Consider the following 21895-nt stretch of genomic DNA (forward strand, 5'->3'; position numbering starts at 1 on the left):
TGAGTAAAGAACAAAGCAGTGACGGAAACAGCAGCTCTGGATGATCCGCGGCTATTTCCAGTCGTGTGACAGCGAGCTGTGTGTATCAGATGCATTTCACTACATTAGTGTGCGGCTGACGAATATAAGCAAGAGGAGGGGAAACGCAAATGTAAGGATGTAACACTTTAATGTCCCACGAGAAATCAATCGTAACAGTTGAGGAACGATAATGAAAAATACTCTTTGATTCTTTGTAAATCACAGTTACAGTTACAATGTTTCAAGACATGCTGAGCAGTTTCAGTCCCCCATACTGCTTTTTATTTCTTACACTAAGCTGTGTTTCATACATTCAATCGTACAAACACAGACAGTCTTAGAGCAGAATAAAATGAACTATGTCTATAGTGTGTGTGAGATATAATGTGACAGCTTAGAGCTTAGCTTTCTGAAAAAATCTTGGCATAAACTTTGATAAAGGTTGAAACTTTGTGTAGCTGTCAAAGGTTGCAGGGCTGTGTAGGCCCCGAAGCTGCTGCTTTTTTAGAATAGCAGCAGTAATCCTTGGAAGCCTACACACTGTACGTGCAGCGCCCACTCAGCTTGTCCTGCAGGCAGAGAGGACCCTAACGCAGGCCCCACAGGCTGACAGGATAAACAAAAGCAAACCTTTATTTAGGCAAAGTCCAGAAAGTCAGTATCCATAAAAAGAAACGGCAAACTAATCCTTCAACTGACAGCGAGCGCACCGGGAAACCACAGGACAGAGGGAGGAATAAGTCGTACACACACATGCAATCAAGGGAGGTAAAGCTGAATCCAAGATAAATGGGACAAAAAAGACCGGGGATAGAGGGGAGGAAGACTACATTTCAAATTCAAACCATAAAGAAACCAAACAGGAAACAGCTGTTATAAGAAAAACTCAAATCACAAGAATCCCAAAAAAAACCCCAAAACTCGCGTTGAAACCCTGAAGGTCCATCACCGAGCTGCTAAAAGCACAAGTAGTAGAACTGTGCTGCACAGTAGTGTGTGTGAGATCTCTGAAATCACATCTTGCTTCTGCCTGCGTTGCTCCAGCACGTTTGGCCCTGAGCACGTATGCCTCCCAAGATGCCTTTCTCCGAGCCCCGCTGACAGACATGCAGAGAAGTACAGCCCTCGCTGCACTGGTGTGCAAGAGCAGCTCTTTCATCGTGAGCTACCGATCGGCAATGACGTGAAAACCACAACAAGTGAAGCGACCTTGTTACAATGTGAGGGATGTGGATGTTACTCTGACATGTGACACCCACATGAACTCAGCCTGGTATCGTCCACATTTCTGATGATTGAAATTCCATCTACTGAACTGCGAACAGGACTGAAAATGTGTTAGCAAAGGGATCCTGGAATCGCAACTGAACATTAGCGCAGTTTGTTGGTCTAGGAGATACTTGAAGGCACACGAGTACTTCACAGAGATCACGAGGATAAATTCAGGCTTTTGATGTGGCTTAAATATAATTTTTAAACCTGGACCGTGTGACATCATCACACTTCCAACAAATTAGATTCAGAAAAGTGTGATGAGTAGATGACAATAAGAAAATAAAAGCTAGAGAAAGTCTGTGGGAATAAATGTCAGAGTTGGGCAATAAACAGTTTCCTTAGTTTAATAAATCAGAAACATGAATCAGTGGCTGATGAGCTCATCTTACTAACACCAGATTATCAGGGTGTGTTAAATAAATGCTGGGATCATAGAGCACACAGAGCTCAAAGCAGTTTCTGGTGCTGTGTGAAAAAAGTTTAATGCAAAAAACATCCTCGTAACTGCAGAATTAAGTTTTTATGTTGTCGACATCAGTGTGTACAGCGCAGACGCATTATGGTTTCTCTCTGCAGCTGATCACGTTCAGCAGTGCTGTGACCTCCACAGTAGTGCTGAGGAAAAGCATCTCATGTCACACGTTTGAGTAAAAGCGCTTTCTTCATCTTGGTGCTAACAATGTTCCATCTCCTCCTCTCCGCTTTACGTGGCAGAAGAAGGACATGGAGGTTTTACGGGGTTACTTGTCTCTCCATCAAGCGGGGGATAATCTCACGCTGAAGTGGACACCCAATCAGCTCATCAATGGCACACTGGGAGACTGCGACCTGGAGAAGAGGTAGCCCGAGTGTACGAACACATGAGCTAGCGTCTCAGAAATGAACAGTTTGAATGCATCAGATAAAGTCTGCTTGATACAAAAACAAATGTAGTAAAGAAATGCAGATGTGCGCACACACACGTTTGGCACGTCGCAGGCGGATTGTCGTGTCATGATTTTGTTGTAACAGACACACCTGAAGCAAACCTACAATATTCAGGTGTCACAGAAAGTGTTTCAGGAGGTTGTGCTGGTGTTGTTATTGGCTCACAGGTGAGTGAGAGCCTCGGCTTTGATAAATACCTGCGGCATGCATTTACAAACACACTGGTCAAGATCAGTTGGTAAATGATGTCTCGTGTTCTTCTTCACACGGCCGAGGGGCCACCCTGAGCTTATACACAGAGCTCTGCTTCACATAGATGCTGCTCTCTGTGGGAGACCTTCCAGAGATCAGTTTCACAGGAAACCTCATGACTGATTCATGTCTCGCTGATCTAAATTATCTTTCTACTTTCAGGGAGAAATACTAGATAGGTAGATATAGATATATATAGTTGTGCATCATCTATCTATGTATATATCTATGTATTAACAGATTAACCTAATATGTCTGCTCTCTGTTTTTGGACTGCATTTGCTATGATTGGGTCTACATGTGTGTTCCTGGGTTCATGCATCGTTTGTGGATCATCAGCAGATCGTTGTACTCCCGTCACTCTTATGTTACTAATCCAACACACGTGCTTCTCCTTTAGTATCTACTGGGATTACGCACTCACTGTTCCTCTGCGCCAGATAGTATGCATCCACTGTCACCAACGCTGTGAGTATACTGCTGCATTCAGTCCCACACACACACACACACACACACACACACAGTCTGTCACGTCAAATTTAGATCATGTCATGAAGAATCTGTTTCATGATGTCACTGATCATGACAAAGTATACACAGAGAATCCCTCTCCTCCTTTTCCTCCTTTTCCATTTCTTACATGCACAAACCTTCAGTTTCTTTTTACAGTATCACAGTTTATGTCTTGTCCACTATTAGAAGACAGTATTTGATCCACTTTGTTCTTTTCTTTGCCTGTTCATATTCCAGCTGACTGTGGGGGGACACTGGTTCTGGTCAGTCAGGATGGGATCCAGCGGCCACCCCTGCACTTTCCCCCTGGTGGTCACCTGCTGGCCTTTCTCTCCTGTCTAGAAACGGGCCTGTTACCACGGGGCCAGTTGGAGCCGCCTCTCTGGTCCCAAAAAGGAAAGGTAATAGCATGATTCAGGTAACAAATGAAGATCATAAAACACTAAAATAAAATAAAGCACAGTGAAGTGCTGTCAGACTGTAGTTATAGGACCTACAACCTACAGAGTGAATCTAACTTTGAGACAAGACCAAAAACTCAGAGTTGAAACTTTGTGCAGGTGATGAGATGATGCTGTGACCAATAAACAGTTTTTACATCCAGCACTTATATTTTGAGGCTCCTTAGACTGCTGATGTCATGAAATGGTATCAATACATAAAGCCCGATACAGCAGATATGTGTAGAATCGAAACCTCTAAACTGTGAAGGAATCTCAAAATTTTATATTTAACTAAAGTTCGTCACCATCAACATAAAAACTCAGCTGCCCTGCGTCAAAAAGTAGTCCCCCCTCAAACCTAATAACTGGTTCTCCACCCTTAGCAGCAACAACTGCAATCAAGTATGTGACAGAACTTTACTGCTTCACAAAGAAGAGCAGCTTTGGACTTTTATTCCTTAATAAATGAAATCACTACATGTTGTATTTACTCGGGTTGAAACGGTGGGACAAACGTGCAAGAAGCCCAGGACTTAGACTGCTCCAGATTCGATTTTTCTGTCTACTCGTGGCTCTTTTACATCAGTGATATCTATAATATGAGCACAACCCCCCTAACCCCACCTGCAAGTCAGATGGCACGTTTGTAAAACCAGCCAATCAGAAGAATGGTGGCATAGTCAGTTAAAACAGCTGTTTTAGACAACAGATGAACCAAAGGTCTTAACCCAGGCGGCTCAGTGTTGGAGAATCCCACAAAGCTCATTTAAGAGCGTCCCATTAAACCTGTTTAAGTTGTGTCTTTGACCTGCATCACATGCTAAACCTGTCCTACAGGGTAAAGTATTCCCTAAACTGAGGAAGAGGAGTAGTGCCGCCAGGCTTATCGACCAGGAAGCCAACGGCGAGGAGCAGTCGGCCGCCGACTACGTGTTTCGCATCGTCTACCCTGGATATCGATACGAAGCCAGTAAGTAACAGCGCAGGCGCCCACGAGACAGACGTAGCTGCTCGTAACCAAAACGAACCTTGTTTTGTGGCGAACACTAATCTGATTAACGGCTACATGAATGTGTTTGTAAAGCACCCTGGTTTCTTTCCCACAATACTCTTGCAGAGCCATGCAGGGCACCGCTTTTCTAACTTTGTTCTCTGTTGTCCCACCGGTGCTAACAGTCACTATAAACTACCACCACACCACGGGCAGCCGCGCGCCATCGCTGGATGATGACGAGGAAGAGGAAGATAGGCTCCATGCTATGATCTCAATGATCTGCTCGCGGAACCTCACAGACCCTAATGTCATGAAAGGTTTTTATCACCTTAACACACCTACCCGACCCTGCTGCCCCACCCTCACCAAACCCTGCTGCCCACCCCGAGACCTCACCTCCGCTTCTCCTGCTCTTTCTTGCCTCCCATTATGTTGTCTCAGGCCCTCTCCCCTCCACCTCCCAACCCCACCCGTTCCAGCTTCGTCTGCCTGTGTATGTTCTCCCCGACTCCGAGCCCAACAGTGTAGCATGGGCTAGGGATGGTTGTGTTAGCAACTAAACAAAACCAGCGAGCAGCGCTTAGAGCATTAACACATTTATGTGAGATCACGGTAGGATCGTCAGCAGTACACTGCACCATAGACGTGGACGAGGGAGTTTCTCAATGGAAATCGCCACAGATTAACAAATAGATGGAAGAATCTTTTGGTTGTTTGTCTTGTGTTGATGATGAGTTCTGGTTGGTGGAAGCTGCAGACTTAAATATGATTTTCATTTTAGGCCGCAACATCGTCTCAAACAAGCTAAAGGTCTTCTACTGCCTCCATCGAGGTTCTGGTTGAGTGCACTAATCAATATTTCATATGCATCATGTAAAATGAAAGGTGTGCTTATCATTTCCAGCCTACAGAAAATTAGCCCCACATTAGAACCATGAACAGAACTCTTCAGACTCGTCTAAGTAAGAGGCTTTTGTTGTTGTTTGCTCTTGTACGAAACACTAAATTCTTCCTTCATTGACTTTGTGTCCAGCTGCACCACATGAGTTAGTAGCTTCTGGGTAGTAGCTCCTTCTCTCACCCCACCAATCACAGCAGATGGCCCCGCCCCTCCCTGAGCCTGGTTCTGCCGGAGGTTTCTTCCTGTTAAAAGGGAGTTTTTCCTTCCCACTGTCGCCAAAGTGCTGCTCATAGGGGGTCATATGATTGTTGGGTTTTCTCTGTATCTATGAAGCGCCTTGAGGCGACTTTTGTTGTGATTTGGCGCTATATAAATAAAATTGAATTGGATTGAATTGGGAGTTTTTAGGGCACTGTGTCAGAAAAAGAAGAAAAGTACCTTCCAAAAATGTGCACCTGTTTGCAGTTAGCCTGTTGGTTATTTGGTCCAGAGTTTGTGTAGCTGACTGACCGTAGTGACTGCCTCATGACACATCCATTAGACAATGGTAGCATATCCACTACACAACCCAATAAAAGCTCGCTAACGTCCCTCAGAGTGACAGCTCGAACTCAGCTGCTGTGGCTTCTTTGCTGCAGCTGAGCCGTCAGCAGGGTTATGAAGCACTGCTAAGTTGTAGGTATTCATCAAAATGTGAAGCAGCTAATGTTCGTAATGTAACTATGTTACAAGTACTCTGACACGCTTCTTTGTTAAAAAGTTTAAAAATGCTACATTGTAAAATGTCTTGAAACAAAACAGAGTGTCAGTGATTTTTGTTGTGGTCAAACCATTTTCCCCAGTAAACATTCAGACGTGGCTGCCCTGCTGGTAATATGGTGAGGTAACACACGAAGGATTTTTCAGTTAAACAGACTTTTTTAACTTTGTGTAAGCAAAATGAGAATAAAAGAGTAATTTAAAAAATTGCTATGACAACACAGTTTCTGGGGAGCTCCGCACAGTGAGCAGCTCAGGGCTTTTTTAGGATACTTGTAGAGTCGGATACAGCAGCATCTCAGCTTATCTCAGGTTATCTGTTCAAACCACAGCATTCACTTCTAAATAGTGAAAGTAGTTTCTGTTCTAGCTGGAAGTTGGACGTTAAGAACACGCTGCGGTCACGCGTCTGGTTAATACTGCAGCAGCCGATAACACCCTCTCCCCGCCGCCTTCTGTTCCTGATTTCACTCTTTCTGTTTTCTCTCCATCTTTCCAGCGCTCAGTGACACAGATAAATCCACTTCTTACACAAACCTGTGAAAGACAGGAAACGCGCTGTCTGATGAGCAGACTTGTTTTATAGTCACTGCAAATGTCTTTCAGCAGGTTTCAACACAGATCCAAACTTTCCCAGGTGTCCTCGCCTAGCCCTAGGGGCTGCTTTGCATTCTGGGATGCTCCTTAGAGTTAAAAAAAAGGGTTTATCTGTTGAAGCATGCCCGAGTCCTGTTGGGTTTTCTCTGTCGTGGCTCTTTCTTTTTGCACTCTGTTTCCTTTTGGCTCTTTCTTTTGTCACTTGCGACATGCTTGACAGTGTTTGCATGTCTGCGCCTGTTTGCTTTTAGAGAACGACTGTGTGTTTCTGCATATCTGTGATGGACTTTCTCACAGTCTCCTCTGTTTGTTTTTGATTTCTCTCTCCTCTCCAGTTTCTTCTTCTCTGTTCGTGCAGTCATTCGCTGCAATGCTGTTCACTGTAATTCTTCACTAACCCCACCACCCCACCCTCCCCTCGCCCCGTCCTCCACCCCTCTCATTATGGTCCTGTGGGGTTCCGCAGTAGTTGAGACGTGGAGTCCTGGTGTGAGCGGGGTTGCGTTACTGAGCCCAAAACCAGTTGTCGATCACGTCTAGTCCCAAAGTAAATCAGGAGGGGCCGATGTCGGTCTTGCTCCGGCACAATTTCTCTTTGCTTTTTTGCTTTTTTCGGTTCTGAAACTGACTTTTTTATGGGGGGGGGGGTTATCGAACGACCAAAGCACAGCTTCATATTCATGACAGGTCATCAGCTCCAACCTGAAGAATTAAGGTGAAGAGCATTTGTTAATGTTTTCTGATTTCTTCCCTCCCCTGTGTGTGCCCTGTTCCTGGTGTCCATTTGTTTTGGTTGTTTCGAGAGGATTTCTTTTGACGTCTCTTGTCTTGTTCTGGTTTTATGCATCCTGCACGGCCTGAGCGTGAGCCTCGCCCTCTCTACTGTCAGTTCCTCCTGTCTTCTGCTCTCCCGTTCATCTGGAGCATCGTCCCGAGCTCCGCTGTCTCTCTTGCCTCCTCTCTGAATGAACTGAACCGGCATCCTCTCAGCCTGTTTGTCCCACGGCACTGTTCCCGCTTCCCAAAACCATCCCCTTCCACTTTTGGTTTCCTTTGTTTTTCGAGCTCTCATATTTAACACGAGTCTAAAACTCTCCATCTCCTCATTTCTTAATATTGTGATGATGTATTTATGGTTGAGCTGAGGGACTAATGTCATAATATGTAAGGCTTAGCCTTTCACAGTAGGAGAGGCGTGTCGGGAAAAGAAAAGTGTCTCCGAGCACTGAAACCTCTCTGTCTTCTCGTTTTCCTTCTCTGGCTTAGACCACGGGGACATGATGGACACGCAGGGCTTTGGAGGCAGCCCGTCGTCATGGCAACAGGCTGAAGTCACCACTCACGAGTCCCTGTGCCAGTCCTGCTCCACCGCTGGCAGCAACCTGTCCTTTGACTACGCGTCTGGCTGTACCTGCATACACGACCCGTCAGATATTCACACGTATGCATCAAAGCAGAAGCTGCACTCGATTTGTTTAAGCTACCTGCAGCGTTGCATTAGCTTACAGGAGTTGTATAGACATTGTATAGATTTGAGAAAATCACATCTTGTAAATGTAAGAAAACATTGAATTTAACCAAAGTTTCTAATTCTATAGTTAAATATTGTTGTATTTAAGAGCCACGTGAAACCAGTACACATCAAGAGTAAAAGAGATGTTTAAATATTAAAATATTCTTGAAGCCTTTATTTATTTAGTGTTGATGTGATGCCACACTGAAGATATACACAGTGTACATGAGGTAGGACGAACGGGCCAAGAGCAGAGCTTTACTGTCTGTGGAAATAATCAGCTGAACACACAGAAAAGTACCAGCGATTTGAGACGGCCGTGGCTTCTTAGCTGTAACACAGTGAGAGATTGTACTGAACGGGGATCTTCACAGGTTATCTGTGCACTGAGAAACCACAGGCACGCACAGATCGATGAGACGGATCCATCTTCTGGAAACGTGTGACGATAACAAATGATTTCTTTTGTTTTCTCCAGTATTCCTCTGAAGATGCTCTGCCAGAACATGAAGCGGCAGATAGTCTCCAGAGCCTTCTATGGATGTAAGCACACTTTATTCTTGCGCTTTGTTTCCAGTGTGATCTGTGGCCAGAGCCTCGTATCGTATGTTCCACCTGGACTTTACGGAGATTTCAGTGAAATTACAGTGATCTTAAATGAACAGTTTCATATATTCAGTATGTTTGTGATGTAATGAAGAATTCATAAATACCGCCTGTAACAAATACGAGATTAGATTTAGTGTCACACATAATAAGTTGATTTATTGCAGCAGTGTGAGAACCTGCTGACCTGTGCGACCCTTTGAGTTACCTGAACTAATTCTGCGCTTGCTTTTTGTCCTTATGCACCATCTGCATCTCTTATGTAATAAATCTGATGTGGTTACATATTCTTTTACATATTTTTCTATATATTCTTCGAGGGTTTCGTTTGTTTCAGACCATCAATGTTACATTAGACAAAAAGTTTCAGTCACAGTTTTAAATGATTCATTAAGTTTTCAAACCTTTAAGGCCTCGTGTGAAGAGATGAGTGATTCGTCCACGGTGATGACGACTCATTGCCGGTTATTGCAAACACATGATTGTGCGGCACAATCAGTTCGTGGGTCTAACTCAGTTCACTTCTATTTATATAACACCAAATGAAAAACAGTTTGGATAACTTTTCCCTTAATGAATGAAATGATCATTTCAAAACTGCATTTTGTATTTACTCTGGTTATTAATGCCTAACCTTAAAACTTAGCTTGATGATATAAAACATGCACGTGTGGCAAATATGAAAAAAACGATGAAATCTGTTTCAAAGACTGATTGGAGCTAAACGTCGTCTCATCCTGACCCTACTGTTGTGCACATGTGCCCTTCAGGGCTGGCATACTGTCGACACCTGTCCACAGTGCGGACTCACCTGTCAGCTCTGGTCAACCACAACATCGTCCCCCCAGACAGACCCTGCGAGGCATCCGGGGGCCTCAGCAAAGAGGTGTGGAGCAAGTACCAGAAAGACTGCAAGGTGGGTGCAGCCATTAATCCTGCAGACCCTGCAACATAACGAGACTGCCCGTCCCTCCTCAGTCTGACACCCCCCACCTCTCACACACAATGGCAAATTTAAAACCCAGACACCACAGCAAATTGCCAAGTCATCATCTTGTCAGGGATATTGATCAGCACTGACAGACACAGTAAGTTACGGCTGTTTTGTGCTGTGCAGGCACTCTGTGAGTTGTATTTACAGTAATAGTGAGGTCATCTGATCCACACGGTGAGAAACGCTGCTTCAGAGAATAATGAGGAGCAAAGCAAAGCAAAGGATGATGGAGAATTAGCACAGGACGTATCTGCTGTGCTGCATAAGAAACAACTGAGTTACTGCGTGGGAGGAGCTGCACTCATGCTTAACTAGCAGTTTATTTATCAGGGACAAGTACAGGAAAAAGTCCAGTTCATGTGCATATAGTTCCTGACACCAGCCCCTTGATTGGTTTAAAAAGTGCCCGCCATGAAGAAGAAGGTCCTAGGTTTGAATCCACCATGTGCCGGGGCTTTCTGTGCGGAGTTTGCATGTTCTGCTCGTGTCTCCTCCCACAGTCCAAACACACGCAGTTAGTGGGGTTAACGGGTGATTCTTGAGTGCCTGTGGGTGTGAATGTGAACGGAAGGAAATCGTGTCTCGCCAGGCGCAGTGGGCTGTACTTCCTCAAGTCAGATGCATAAAGCATGAAAAAGGCCAAGCTGAATAACTGTGTAAACTATCATAAAACCTTTGTTGCTCTTAGTTGCAGATTACTAATTCATGAAACTTTTTGCCTAGAATCTACATTTTGTTTAATCTGAGCGTTGGGCTCTGTGGAAACCCAGAACCTACTAATGCCTGTGGTGATTTGCACACAGGCTCGGTTTAATGCATCCTTCCCAAGGATACTTAGACATGCAGACTGGGTTAGTTTGGGATTCAACCGCTGACCCGGTCGACCTCCTGAGCGATGGAAAAAAATCCCTAATAATTCCTCCCACCGGGATCTCAGTAACACATTCCAGAGCTTCAAGCACGGTCTGCTTTATCTAACTCCCAGTGAACTTCAGAGGTGCAAATAACAAGTAATAGATAAGAAGCTAAAAAGCTATGAAGACAACAGGAAAGGATACAAACAGCTGGAACAATATGATGAACAGTCCTGTCGGCGCTGACTCTTTCCTGAATGCACCCCGTTACACATGACAGCTGTATGCAGTGACACCTTTCAGTGAACAATAGTGTGTTTGTGTCCTGAACAGACGTGAACACGACTACATCGACTCGCCCGCATTGTCCTGCTGGCCCGAACAGCTACTAGAGCATCAAACGCAGCTTAATCCTCAGCTAAAAACAGAGCCCAAGCAAATGCACTGGATGTCATTAAACTGTTAACAGCTGGAAATTGATTTTTAAATAAATTAATGAAATATTAAACTGTTCTGAAAGATTTTTACCAAACATGGTCGAGAAGCTATGAAGTCTGAGACGAGGACAAAAGGCTAACTATAATGATCCCAGCGATACCCTTTCATCACTGCAGCTGAAAGTCCTTCACTCCTGCGTGGACAGATGTGAGGCTCTTCTAAGCAAAAGTCTTTCACTTATTGGATTTAAGTTCAAATCCCATGTTAGCTCTGCTTAAGCCAGCTGCATGTGTGAAGCTGCATGTGTCTTCTGAGCAGAGCCAGGAGGAGGAGAAAGCTCTGAAACTGAGTAGTGCAGTTAGAGCGGTCTGAAGCTGGCGTTTGCAGACCCCAGTGTGTGACTGTGTCCGTGCTCGGTGTGAGATCCACCATTAAAACGCAGCAGTTTCAGAGCAGCGTGTTCCTGCACGGTGCTGTAAACCAGCATTATTACCTGTTGTGTTTGTAAAGCACAGAGTCAGTTATTAACACAAAGCCAAAGCTGAACTTCGTGAGCCTCGGTTTCCTCATCCTGCACTCATATCATTCCACCTGCTGATGGAGCATATTAATTGAAAGTGGAGGATGGTGCACTGCTCCTGCTGTCTCCACTCTCTCCTTCGCTCTAATGAAAAGTTAATGAGTTTCAGTGAAATGAAGTCTCCGTGTGATACCATCGCAGCTATTAAAGCAGCCGCCGTAATCATTCATCAGCTCCAACAAAGTCATCATTACTAATTTACACTCTATTCATATCTGTGTCGTTTATCTTCCGCTCTAATCTACGTCTACTCCCGTACGGAGCTCCATCACTCTTTCACTCCTTCCATTATTGATGCACTTCCTCTTCCTCTCAGGCCTTTTCTTGTCTATTATGTTTCCTCTTTTTTGCCTACCTTCCTGACATTGTGTGTGTGTGTGTGTGTGTGTGTGTGTGTGTGTGTGTGTGTGTGTGTGTGTGTGTGTGTGTGTGTGTGTGTGTGTGTGTGTGCAGAACTACAAGGAGCTGGAGCTGCTCCGGCTGGTTTATTACGGTGGAGTGCAGCACGAAATCAGAAAGGAGGTGTGGCCTTTCCTTCTGGGACACTACAAGTTTGGCATGAGCAAAAAGGAGATGAGTAAGGTACAGTGCACGTGCACACACACACACACACACACACACTCTTTGAATTTGCCCTGAAGTTAGTAAAACCCTGTGTGAAGATCGATGCAAAGATCGGCGAGCGGTACCAGCAGGTGATGCGGGAGTGGAAGGCCTGCGAGGTGATCGTCAAGCAGCGGGAGAAGGAGATGCAGTCGGCCATCTTTGCCAAGCTCTCCTCGGGCAGCAGCATCGACAGCCACGTCCTGCGGCTCGTCCACAGAGACTCCACGCTCAGCAATGAGGTGAAGGGCTCAGAGCAATATAGCATCCACTCAGTGATACACTTTATTAAGTTGGGGGGTGAGAGTTTATTAAACGTTATTAAAAATCTGAATATCCGCTGTATGAGGTGAGCTTCATACAAGCAATATCCAAAGTCTTTGTTGGGTTGTCTGGGTGAGCTTTATATTATCCTCAGAACTTCATTTGGTATCAGCAGCATGCAGACGCTGCACCGTGAGCTCTGTTATTATCTGTTATATTTTCATTTCAGCCTGTGTTGTTTTGCATTAAGACGTCAAACTAAAACCTCCACGGATGGAGCAATAAAACATGTTAGTGGCTGAATTATAGACAGTGCACATCTCAGTGTTTCTGCATAAGATGAAATCAGTAAAAAAGAGATTAAACTGGCACAAACAGACTGAAGTATGATTAATGTTCACCTGGACAGTGAGTGCTGTGATGCTGTTTTGATGGTTTCTGTAAAGCAGTGTGAAGTAACAAACAAGCAAAATAAGTTTCACTCTACAAAAGTAGGCTGCAGACGTCTCGCACAAGCTGTTAGTCAAATAACAGCAACAGTGTTTGACAGATGATCTGATAACAATGCTGCAAAACGCAGCAGCCGCACAAAGACGGCTGAAAGATCAGTCAGTGAGTCGATGTAGCAGAGGTGAGACAACGCAGCCGCGCCCCCACCTCAAAGAATCACATGCATAGTTAGGTTTATATGCATGCTCAGTCGTCCAGTCAGGAAATCCCAAAAGGCTGAATCTGCGTTGTCAGTGGGAGAAACCAGCCGACTGCAGGAACAGTGGGCTGTGATGTGATCATAGGTACTGTTCACAGAGAGTTGGGGAAGGGCTTCACTCACCTGACCTCGCAGCCCATCGTTCCCTCAGTGGTACTAGTTTCATTGTGCAAACGTCCTGTTTATGAGCGATGAAACGTTTCTCCCACTGAGAACGTCCAGGTGAACAGAACCAACCTTTTGGGATTTACGTAATCACACATTATATTGCATAAAGCACCTCGAGGCTTCTGTTGTTGTAATTTGGCACATCGTGCCTTCTGATTCCTCCGCCCCCTTTTCAGGTGTTCATGTCTGTAGATGAGCAGGATGCAGGAAGCCAGGAGACCCCCAGCGGAGAGGACAGCACTCCCACAATGACCAACCTGGTGCCCCCCGTGGCCCTCCCACAAGAAGAGCGTCCTCTGGTAGAATTCGATTCCCCCGACTCAGGGCTCCCCTCCTCTAGAAACTACTCTGTGACCTCTGCTCACTCCCAGATCCTGTCTAGTATCGATGACGGTCAGAGCACAGAGGAGGAGGGTGGGGGCGCGGAGGACGGCAGGACTCCCAGTGAGCTGGCGGGGTGCCGGGACTCTCTGACAGAAGACAGGCTGTGCAGTCAGCTGGACAAACTGGTGACCAGTGGAGCAGCTGCTGAGGGGACGTCACCATCGCTCTCTTCCTATACAGTACGTACAGTGTGTGCATACATTATGTCCGTTTATGGGGCTTGTTTTTTGCATTGATGCCACATGATCAGAACAAAGTGCTTGGAGAGTGACACCAACCTACAGTCTGTGTTTGATGGACACACTGTGCAGTAACACTGAGCAGATTCCACACAGCAGAAAACTATTTTTCATTTTGCAGATCGAGTTGTTGGACACGGTCGCCCTCAACCTCCACAGAATAGACAAAGATGTCCAGCGCTGCGATCGCAACTACTATTATTTCACCACGAGCAACCTGGAGAAACTCCGCAACATCATGTGCAGGTAGAGAAAGACCTGAAGACGGAAGAAGATCCTCCTGTTGTTTTATGACGATGATTCAAATCACTGAGTGAAAAAATGAAACTGCAATGTGAAGCTTTCCAGCAGAAAGACAAACCTGTTTTACTTGACGTGTCACGTGATGCTGGGTTTGAAATGACCAGAGTCAGGTAGTCGCATAAAACCAGAACAGGTTGGTTTCTTTTGCTGTAAACAAAATCAAATCCACTTCCTGTAAATAGTTTCAGTCAGCCTTCACTAACAGCTGCTACTGTTGAATATCAAAGAAATGCATCTGTATCGCTCCGTGGTTTCACTGGTGTGGCATCGCAGGCACTGGGTAAGGTCTCTGTTAGTAAGAAGTAGAGCTGGGCGATATGAGATTTTTTCATATCACGATATGTTTTTTTCATTTCAGGCGATAACGATATCTATCACGATATAAGCCAAATAACTATATTTGTAAGATTTAAATGTGCCGTTGCTCACAAGTAAAATGTGAAATAATCAGCAGCTTGTTTTTAAATATTTATTTCCCATAATAAGTTCAACAGGGTAGATGTACTTAAGGAACATGAGACTTTTTCAGATAAATAAAGGCAAATATTGCAAACTACACAAAAGGCAGCCGCTAAAGCGTTTAAGTTTCAAAATAGAACAAACAAAACAGACTAAATTGTCAATTTCACTTAGAAACAAAATATTAATTCTAAAAATAAATCTTAGTTTGTTTTACAGAAGAACAGACAAAACTGACTAACTTTTGTCAATATCAAATAAACTGAGAACTAAAAGGAAATTCTCAATCTCTCCTTGTTGTATAGCTGAGCTTTTCAAACAGTTTTAACAGTTACTTTAGTCTGACAAAAGCCGAATGACGAATCAGCGCTTCCAGTCAGAGACTGAGGCTACGTCCACACGTACACGGGTATTTTTGAAAACGGAGATTTTCCGTTTTCCTTTTAAAAAATAATCCCGTCCACACATAAAGGCAGAAATGAAGGAAAACGCTGCTATGAACATGCCAAAGCAGCAGGTGGCGCTAGATTCCTAACCGTGCAGAAATGTTGGCCAATCAGAAGTCTAGAAGCCTCGGTGGGAAAAAGTAAACAAAGCTGGGGCATAGAAGCAGAACCGAGTCGTATGTGTGGAGGGACAGTAACTGTGTGTATATGTAAGCATTTAAACACTGCAGAGAGTAGAATTAACAGTATTGTAGAAATTCATTTCACCGAAACAATAACGTGGCGCACAGTGTGACGCATGCACCAGTTTATTGTATTTCCAGACTTGCTTTCGGCACAATTTACAGTGCACGCTACTCTGTTTTTTGTCAGACTTGAAATAGCCGAAATACCTTCACACTACGGAGCTTCTATGGCTCTTCCGTTCGACAATCTCTCCGGCGTTGGAACCATCATCTGTTTTCTCTTCGGTCACGCTCGGTTGATTTTTCTAGTCGGCACACTCATTTCCTCCATTACCCGCTGGCTACTTCCCAAACAAACACATGCGGCTTGGCACTTGTGCTGTACGTAACAAGTCACGCGACGTGACGCTGCGGCTGTGATTGGTTCGGCTCTGCGCTACTTAATTTGGATTGGCTGACCTTTTTTTTTTTTTTTTTCTTTGAGGACAAGAGCGGCGAGGTCTATCGCGATAGCTTAATTTCTCTATCGAGTAAAAGTTATATCGCGATACATATCGTTATCGTTCTATCGCCCAGCTCTAGTAAGAAGGCTGTAAAACTGATCCAGGGTCAGGTGCGATGAAGGGTTCTCATAAACACATCTGTTCTTGCTTCCTGGTGAAGCGATGCTCTGCCTGTCCGCAGCTTTCACACGTCCCAGTGACAGACAGCTCAGTACTAACCCGTGTTTGATACCCAAGTCTGCTTTATGGACCTCAGTGCTAAATGGCATCATGCAGCCAGGGCTATGTAAGACAGGCCTTTAAGGTGGAATTAATTAAGCCGTTATTTAAAAAGCCATCAATTATAGACCTCAAAAATTCTTGTGAGTAGTTGTAAAACAGCTGATCATCTGCAGAGGAGCTGCTTATTTGTCAGACTGGGTAGGAAGATAGTAAAGCAGTGAGCTGACTGCAGATCTGCAGAGCTGTAGATCTGAGACGTAATCTGAGGGTTTGGCTACTCTCTTCACTTTTTGCTGAATACTGTATGTACAGGAGTATTAGATGATGATTAGATGATTACTAGGGCTGCAACGATGCACAAAATTCACGGTTCGATATTTTTTCGATACAAAAAAAATGTTCATGCCTTTTTAATTTGTCATTTATTAAAATTATAAATATATATTTTAACTCAAAAGTACAGCTTTTAAATTTAATGTTGCTGAAACAACAAAGTAATAAAATAATAAATCTATCTGATGGAGAAATCCCTCATCTTTGGAAAAGAGAGTTTATTACAGAGAAATGGCTCTTTCAAAATAAAAGCTATACTATCCGCTTCTTCTGGGCTATATTCTCAGCAGCACATTAAACATATCAGGTCCCCATAAGGAGAATCCTGTGCTAACGGCTGTCTAAATGACTCGGGTAAAGTTTGTAGCATGCTGCTTGTTGTTTTTGTCTGCTTCCACTTGTCTTTGCACTAGGATGATGTCGGAGTAAATGTGCAGTCATATTCGTTGTTCCCACTAGTGCTGTCAGCGTTAATCTGAAATGATGTTAACGCCACAACACGGCAAATCTCCGTTAACGAGCTACCGCCGATCGCCCCGTGCGTGGGGCTGGACGGCCAACACGTTAACGAGCTAACTGCGCTAACGCACTAGCTCCCACCCATGTAATTGAGCATTGCGTGGCACATCCAACATACTGTTTTATTTTAGTCCATGACGCGCTTACCTTCAGGGTCATACGTCACATGAAAACCAAAATAGTTCCAAACGCCAGATCTGAATGAGGGTGGGGGAGGTTCAATTTGCCATGTTGCAAGGTGAGCTTAACTTCTGTCTCGCTAGCTTGCCCTGCGCTCAGTGACTCTGCAATCGACTGCTCCGCCTAGGCTGCACTGTCGAGCGCAGATCCACTGAGCGCTCAACACAGACAGCATCGTCAGAAGGAAAGTTGATAAAATAAATTAAAACTGTTGTATTGTTCGATACATATGCGTACCGAACCGAAAGCACTGTATCGTTGCACCCCTAATGATTACTTGTGCAGTGATGAGTAGGTGCAGAAGGTGGAGGCGAGTATTTTACAGAGTGAGAAGAAGCAGGTTTTATCTCCAGCCTGTTTGTGTTATTTCCAGTTTCTAGCGTTTTATTTGTGGAGAACGAATCACCAACATTCACAACAGCTACCGATGTGTGTGCTCTCTCTTTAGTCTGTCTCTCTTTGCCTCTCTCTTCCTGGCAGCTATGTGTGGGAGCATTTAGAGATGGGCTACGTTCAGGGCATGTGTGACCTCCTCGCTCCGCTCATGGTCATCCTGGATGATGGTGAGAGAAATGAACTGAATTACTGTGAGCTCACAGATCAAAGCCCTGCCTAACAATGAGAAGCTAAAAAGCATTTGTCCGTTTAGCCAGTAAACACATGTGCAGCAGCAGCAGAACGCTTGCTTTCATTTCTGTGACAGTATTTATTCCAGAACAAATATTCAATAAATGATCATTAACTGTGTGTGTGTCAGAGTGCCTGGCGTACAGCTGTTTCACTCAGCTGATGAAGAGGATGAGTCAGAACTTCCCTAATGGTGGAGCCATGGACTCGCACTTTGCCAACATGAGGTCACTGATCCAGGTGATGGATGATATTCATAGAGTGAGTATCAGAGAGCGAGAGACGCTCCAGCTAACAGCTGCTGCTGTTCTGTGTGATGGCAGATCCTGGACTCGGAGCTGTTCGAGCTGATGCAGCAGAACGGCGATTACACTCACTTCTACTTCTGTTACCGGTGGTTCCTGTTGGACTTCAAGAGAGGTGAACACGCCATCCTCCTCTCACGTGACGTTTCTGTTTTCCGAGCGCAGACAAAGTGTGCATGTTGAGAAGCGCTCTTTAGAAATGCAGATTACGGGAATGTGCTGTGTGCAGAGCTGCTGTACGACGACGTGTTTGCGGTGTGGGAGGTGATCTGGGTGGCTCCCAGGATTTCCTCGCAGCACTTTGTCCTCTTCCTGGCCTTGGCGCTGGTCACAGTTTACCGTGAGATCATCGTGGACAACAACATGGACTTCACCGACATCATTAAATTCTTTAATGGTAGGACGCACATTCATACCAGTGCTCTGAGGTCTGAACAGTGAGTAGAAAGCTTCAGTGTCAGTGGGTCCGCATGTAGAATCTGCAGCGTGGCCGTTAGCGCTGCCATGTTCTCCCTGTACCTGTGTGGGTTTCTTAGATAATCTGGCTTCCTCACAAACACACACATAGTTCAAACTCATTTCAGGGCTCATCAGTTAGCTGCTGAAATCTACAAACTGTGCTGTATTTCCATATTGGTAGCGGTCTCTCTAACAGCCTGTCTGATCCACAGAAATGGCTGAGCGGCACGATGTCCAGCATATCCTGAAGGTAGCACGTGAGCTGGTGCACAAAGTCCAGTCTCTGATGGACAACAAGTAACTGTGATGAAGAAGGCAGAAAGAGGAATGGGAGGATGCGGAGGGAGAGTGTCTGACCCTGCTGGAAACTAGAGCACTTCCTGCCTCCACTTACCCAGGCCACAGCCGGGTGGTCGAGGCGTCCCTTTTCTCCAGGTGAAGGCCCCGGGGCGGCTGTTGGAGCTCGGCCCGATCTGTTTACATTGCCCTTCACGTGGAATGCCCATGGTACCTGTTCGGACATGTGGATTTGTCTGCATGCTTGTGAGTTTGATCACACTGTGAACGCATTCTTGAGTTTCCCCAGTCCGACAGAGTTTGCGTGCGTGCATGAAACACACACACACACACACACACACACACACTGTCACAACTCGGTTTTCTAAAGTCGCACTCTTTTCCTCGACTCTGAGACAGAACATGTTGGATGGCTGTCAGGAAAGTTGAGGCTCTCAGTGTTTGTGTTTGTCCATGCAGTGCCATCTGTGGCCACTAGAGTGCAGGATGTACACACAGCAGAAGACTTAGCCACGAAGACGTTTTCATTAGTGACCAAATGGACTGTGCCAACGACCTTTTCATGAGTGTTTTCTACAAGCATTTGTGTTTTTACCCCCTCTTTTCTTTTTGTCCACAAAGTCATTATGACACAAATGTTGCCTTTTTCAGTAACAGCCCAAGGTACTTACTTGCACTTTGTTGTGAGCGGGTCCTTCGCGGTCCCTGTGAAGGCCACGCCACAGTCTGTGGGGGCCGGAGGAGCCTGCGAGAGGCCAGACCATTTAGGAACTCAGGATGAATTGCAGCCAGCTTTTCTGAACATGTCGGTCAGTGTTTGAAGCATGTTTACTCCCAGAGCACAACAGGAAACGCAAGCACACGAGCCTTCCTCCTTATCCTCGCAATTTTAAAAGGGCCACAGCTACGTTTGAGAGCTGCACCTCAACTTATCTCGATCAGTTTCACCTTGAGTTTAAATAGTTTTTAGCTCTTTTTGTGGCTGCTCATCAATTTCAGAGAGCCAAAGGTTTCCAGCACAACGTCACCTACATCCAAGGTGAGCAGGAGAAAGGTGGTGAAGAATCCAGCGACACTTGAAACACTAGGAAACGACTTTACGTGTCGGGGTCATTACAAAATACCAAACATGCTATTTCTGGCTTCGCTGAGCCTACAAAGACTGACTGAGTTTTCAAAAGCAGACTAAGAAGACAAACTGATCTAATTAGGATTAGTTGAATTACAATTTAAAAACTGATTTATCTAGCAGTGTTTGGATATTTTTATGAAAAGGATGAAAATCACTTCCTTGAAGGAAACCTCAAACAGCTGGCTGTAGTTTAGCAGACGTCACAATAAGATCATAGACTCGAGTTAGTGTTGTAGTGCTGTTTGTTCATAACTTACAGCTTTTTCCAGCTGTTTAAAAACAGTATTTAACAGTTAGTCACAAACATGTACCTTTCTTGGTTCCCCGTCCCCGAGACTTAAAAGGAAGTTCTTGTCTGATTGTTGGGATCTCTCGCTAATCTCAAAGGGTCTTTGCCTTGCTATTAAATCACACTGAGACAACAAGTAGTTGAGCTAATTTTGTGATATACTTCCTGGAGTATAATTATTTCAGATAATCTTTGATTAACATTTAAATTTGTATGATCCTTAACTATCACACAACAGAGCTGAACTATAGTGTGAAAGCTCCAATAACCAGCTACAAGTAAATCCATTTAACTTCATAGAAAACGTCCGTTTCAGATCGATCTGTGTTGAAATGTTGACATTTGGTGAAGCTGCAGGAAATAGAAGCACACATTATTAGGCATTCCCTGGGAAAAAACAAACCAGATGGAGTATATGGGATAGAACGCGAGACACGAGGATGCAGGATGTGGTCAGTGCTTGTTTGACTTTTCGCAGCAAAGAATATTCTCGGGAAACATAGACCATCCTTTCAGTAATTTCCTTTGAAACATGCACGCTGACCTGAAGGCACCACGAAGACTGTTCAACTGTCCAGAGAAGTGGTTGCAATTGTCCCTGTGAAGCCGAAGTCCAGCCTCTGAGACTCGGACTGGGTTTGTCTTTACAGTCCCAGGTTTAGAGAAAAAACAACAGAAATCTGAAAGAAGCTGCTTTTAATGCCATCACTAGTGTTCAGTGGATCAGTATTACAGTGTGTTGGTGTTGGCTTCAGAGTAACAGCACATTCACGTTTGTATCTGAAGGGAGTCGGATGCTTTTTTGACACCCTCCCTGCTCTCCCTTCTTCTCAGTGTGACCCTTTATCGCTCCTTAAACCGTCCATCGTGACCGCGTACGATCGGTCGTCCGACACGGACCTGCACCTGTGATTCAAGTGCCAAGAGTCTTCCCCGATCCTAACGTGTACTGTAGTCATCCTGCTCTCCGATTGCTAGTTTGATCCCAGGAACAGGCCGTGGCATTGGATGGACCTCGCTACGGCCCCTCCTCCCCGCCGCCGCGGAGGCTCGGAGGAGGAATCGGGTCCGTGCTTTTTCTTCCGATCAGGACGTTGTGTACCAAAGCCTTGAAACAGCCCCCTCTGTGGCATGACGACAACGTGCAATTTCATACTGCATCTTGAAGACTGACTGTTTACTATTTGTGTAAAATATTTTTGGAAATGGTGTTCTTGAATTCTTTCACTACTGTGCAATTTCTGTCATTTGAGAAACCCATCAAAGTCTATACTGCTGTACATATGAACCAAAAGCCCAATATTTCTATGAAGACAGACACAACATATATACAAATACACATATAACTTATTTTGAGATCTATTTTTATGTTGGTTTTAGCAGCACTAGCCAGAGGTGTGTACTGTGCAGAAATGCAGAATGTGTGCAGACCATGTTACAGATTGACTGTTAAGTGTTCTCTCTTAATGTTGTGCACTGACTTTGAGATTTCAAATTTCTATTTATGTAGGGAGCCAACGATTGCATTGCTGAATATGTATTGGTAAGGGTGTATCATTTGCCTTGAATGTAATGTATTATTAAATAAGAAGTTGTTCATGA

General features: G+C 44.7%; 1 protein-coding gene across 4 annotated transcripts in view; it reads left to right on the forward strand.

Moving 5' to 3' along the window:
- sgsm2 (small G protein signaling modulator 2) overlaps positions 1-21895 on the forward strand; it is a 116453-nt gene extending 94558 nt beyond the window's left edge. The window contains exons 8-25 of one of the 4 annotated variants that reach the window (XR_013101589.1): positions 2011-2135; positions 2876-2943; positions 3226-3389; positions 4269-4401; positions 4608-4742; positions 7949-8123; positions 8674-8738; positions 9572-9717; positions 12121-12249; positions 12330-12512; positions 13588-13974; positions 14156-14280; positions 17665-17747; positions 17942-18051; positions 18135-18231; positions 18346-18513; positions 18788-19118; positions 21128-21895. Coding sequence is in view for 3 of the 4 variants with exons in the window: in XM_076892106.1 (XP_076748221.1) it covers positions 2011-2135; positions 2876-2943; positions 3226-3389; positions 4269-4401; positions 4608-4742; positions 7949-8123; positions 8674-8738; positions 9572-9717; positions 12121-12249; positions 12330-12512; positions 13588-13974; positions 14156-14280; positions 17665-17747; positions 17942-18051; positions 18135-18231; positions 18346-18513; positions 18788-18876 (2382 nt within the window). In the remaining variant the exon portion in view is untranslated. Of the gene's footprint in view, positions 1-2010; positions 2136-2875; positions 2944-3225; positions 3390-4268; positions 4402-4607; positions 4743-7948; positions 8124-8673; positions 8739-9571; positions 9718-12120; positions 12250-12329; positions 12513-13587; positions 13975-14155; positions 14281-17664; positions 17748-17941; positions 18052-18134; positions 18232-18345; positions 18514-18787 lie in introns of all 4 variants that reach the window. The other 3 variants (XM_076892107.1, XM_076892106.1, XM_076892108.1) reach the window with 3 other exon arrangements.

Source organism: Maylandia zebra, linkage group LG14 (genome assembly GCF_041146795.1).
Source record: "Maylandia zebra isolate NMK-2024a linkage group LG14, Mzebra_GT3a, whole genome shotgun sequence".
Classification (NCBI taxonomy): Eukaryota; Metazoa; Chordata; class Actinopteri; order Cichliformes; family Cichlidae; genus Maylandia; species Maylandia zebra.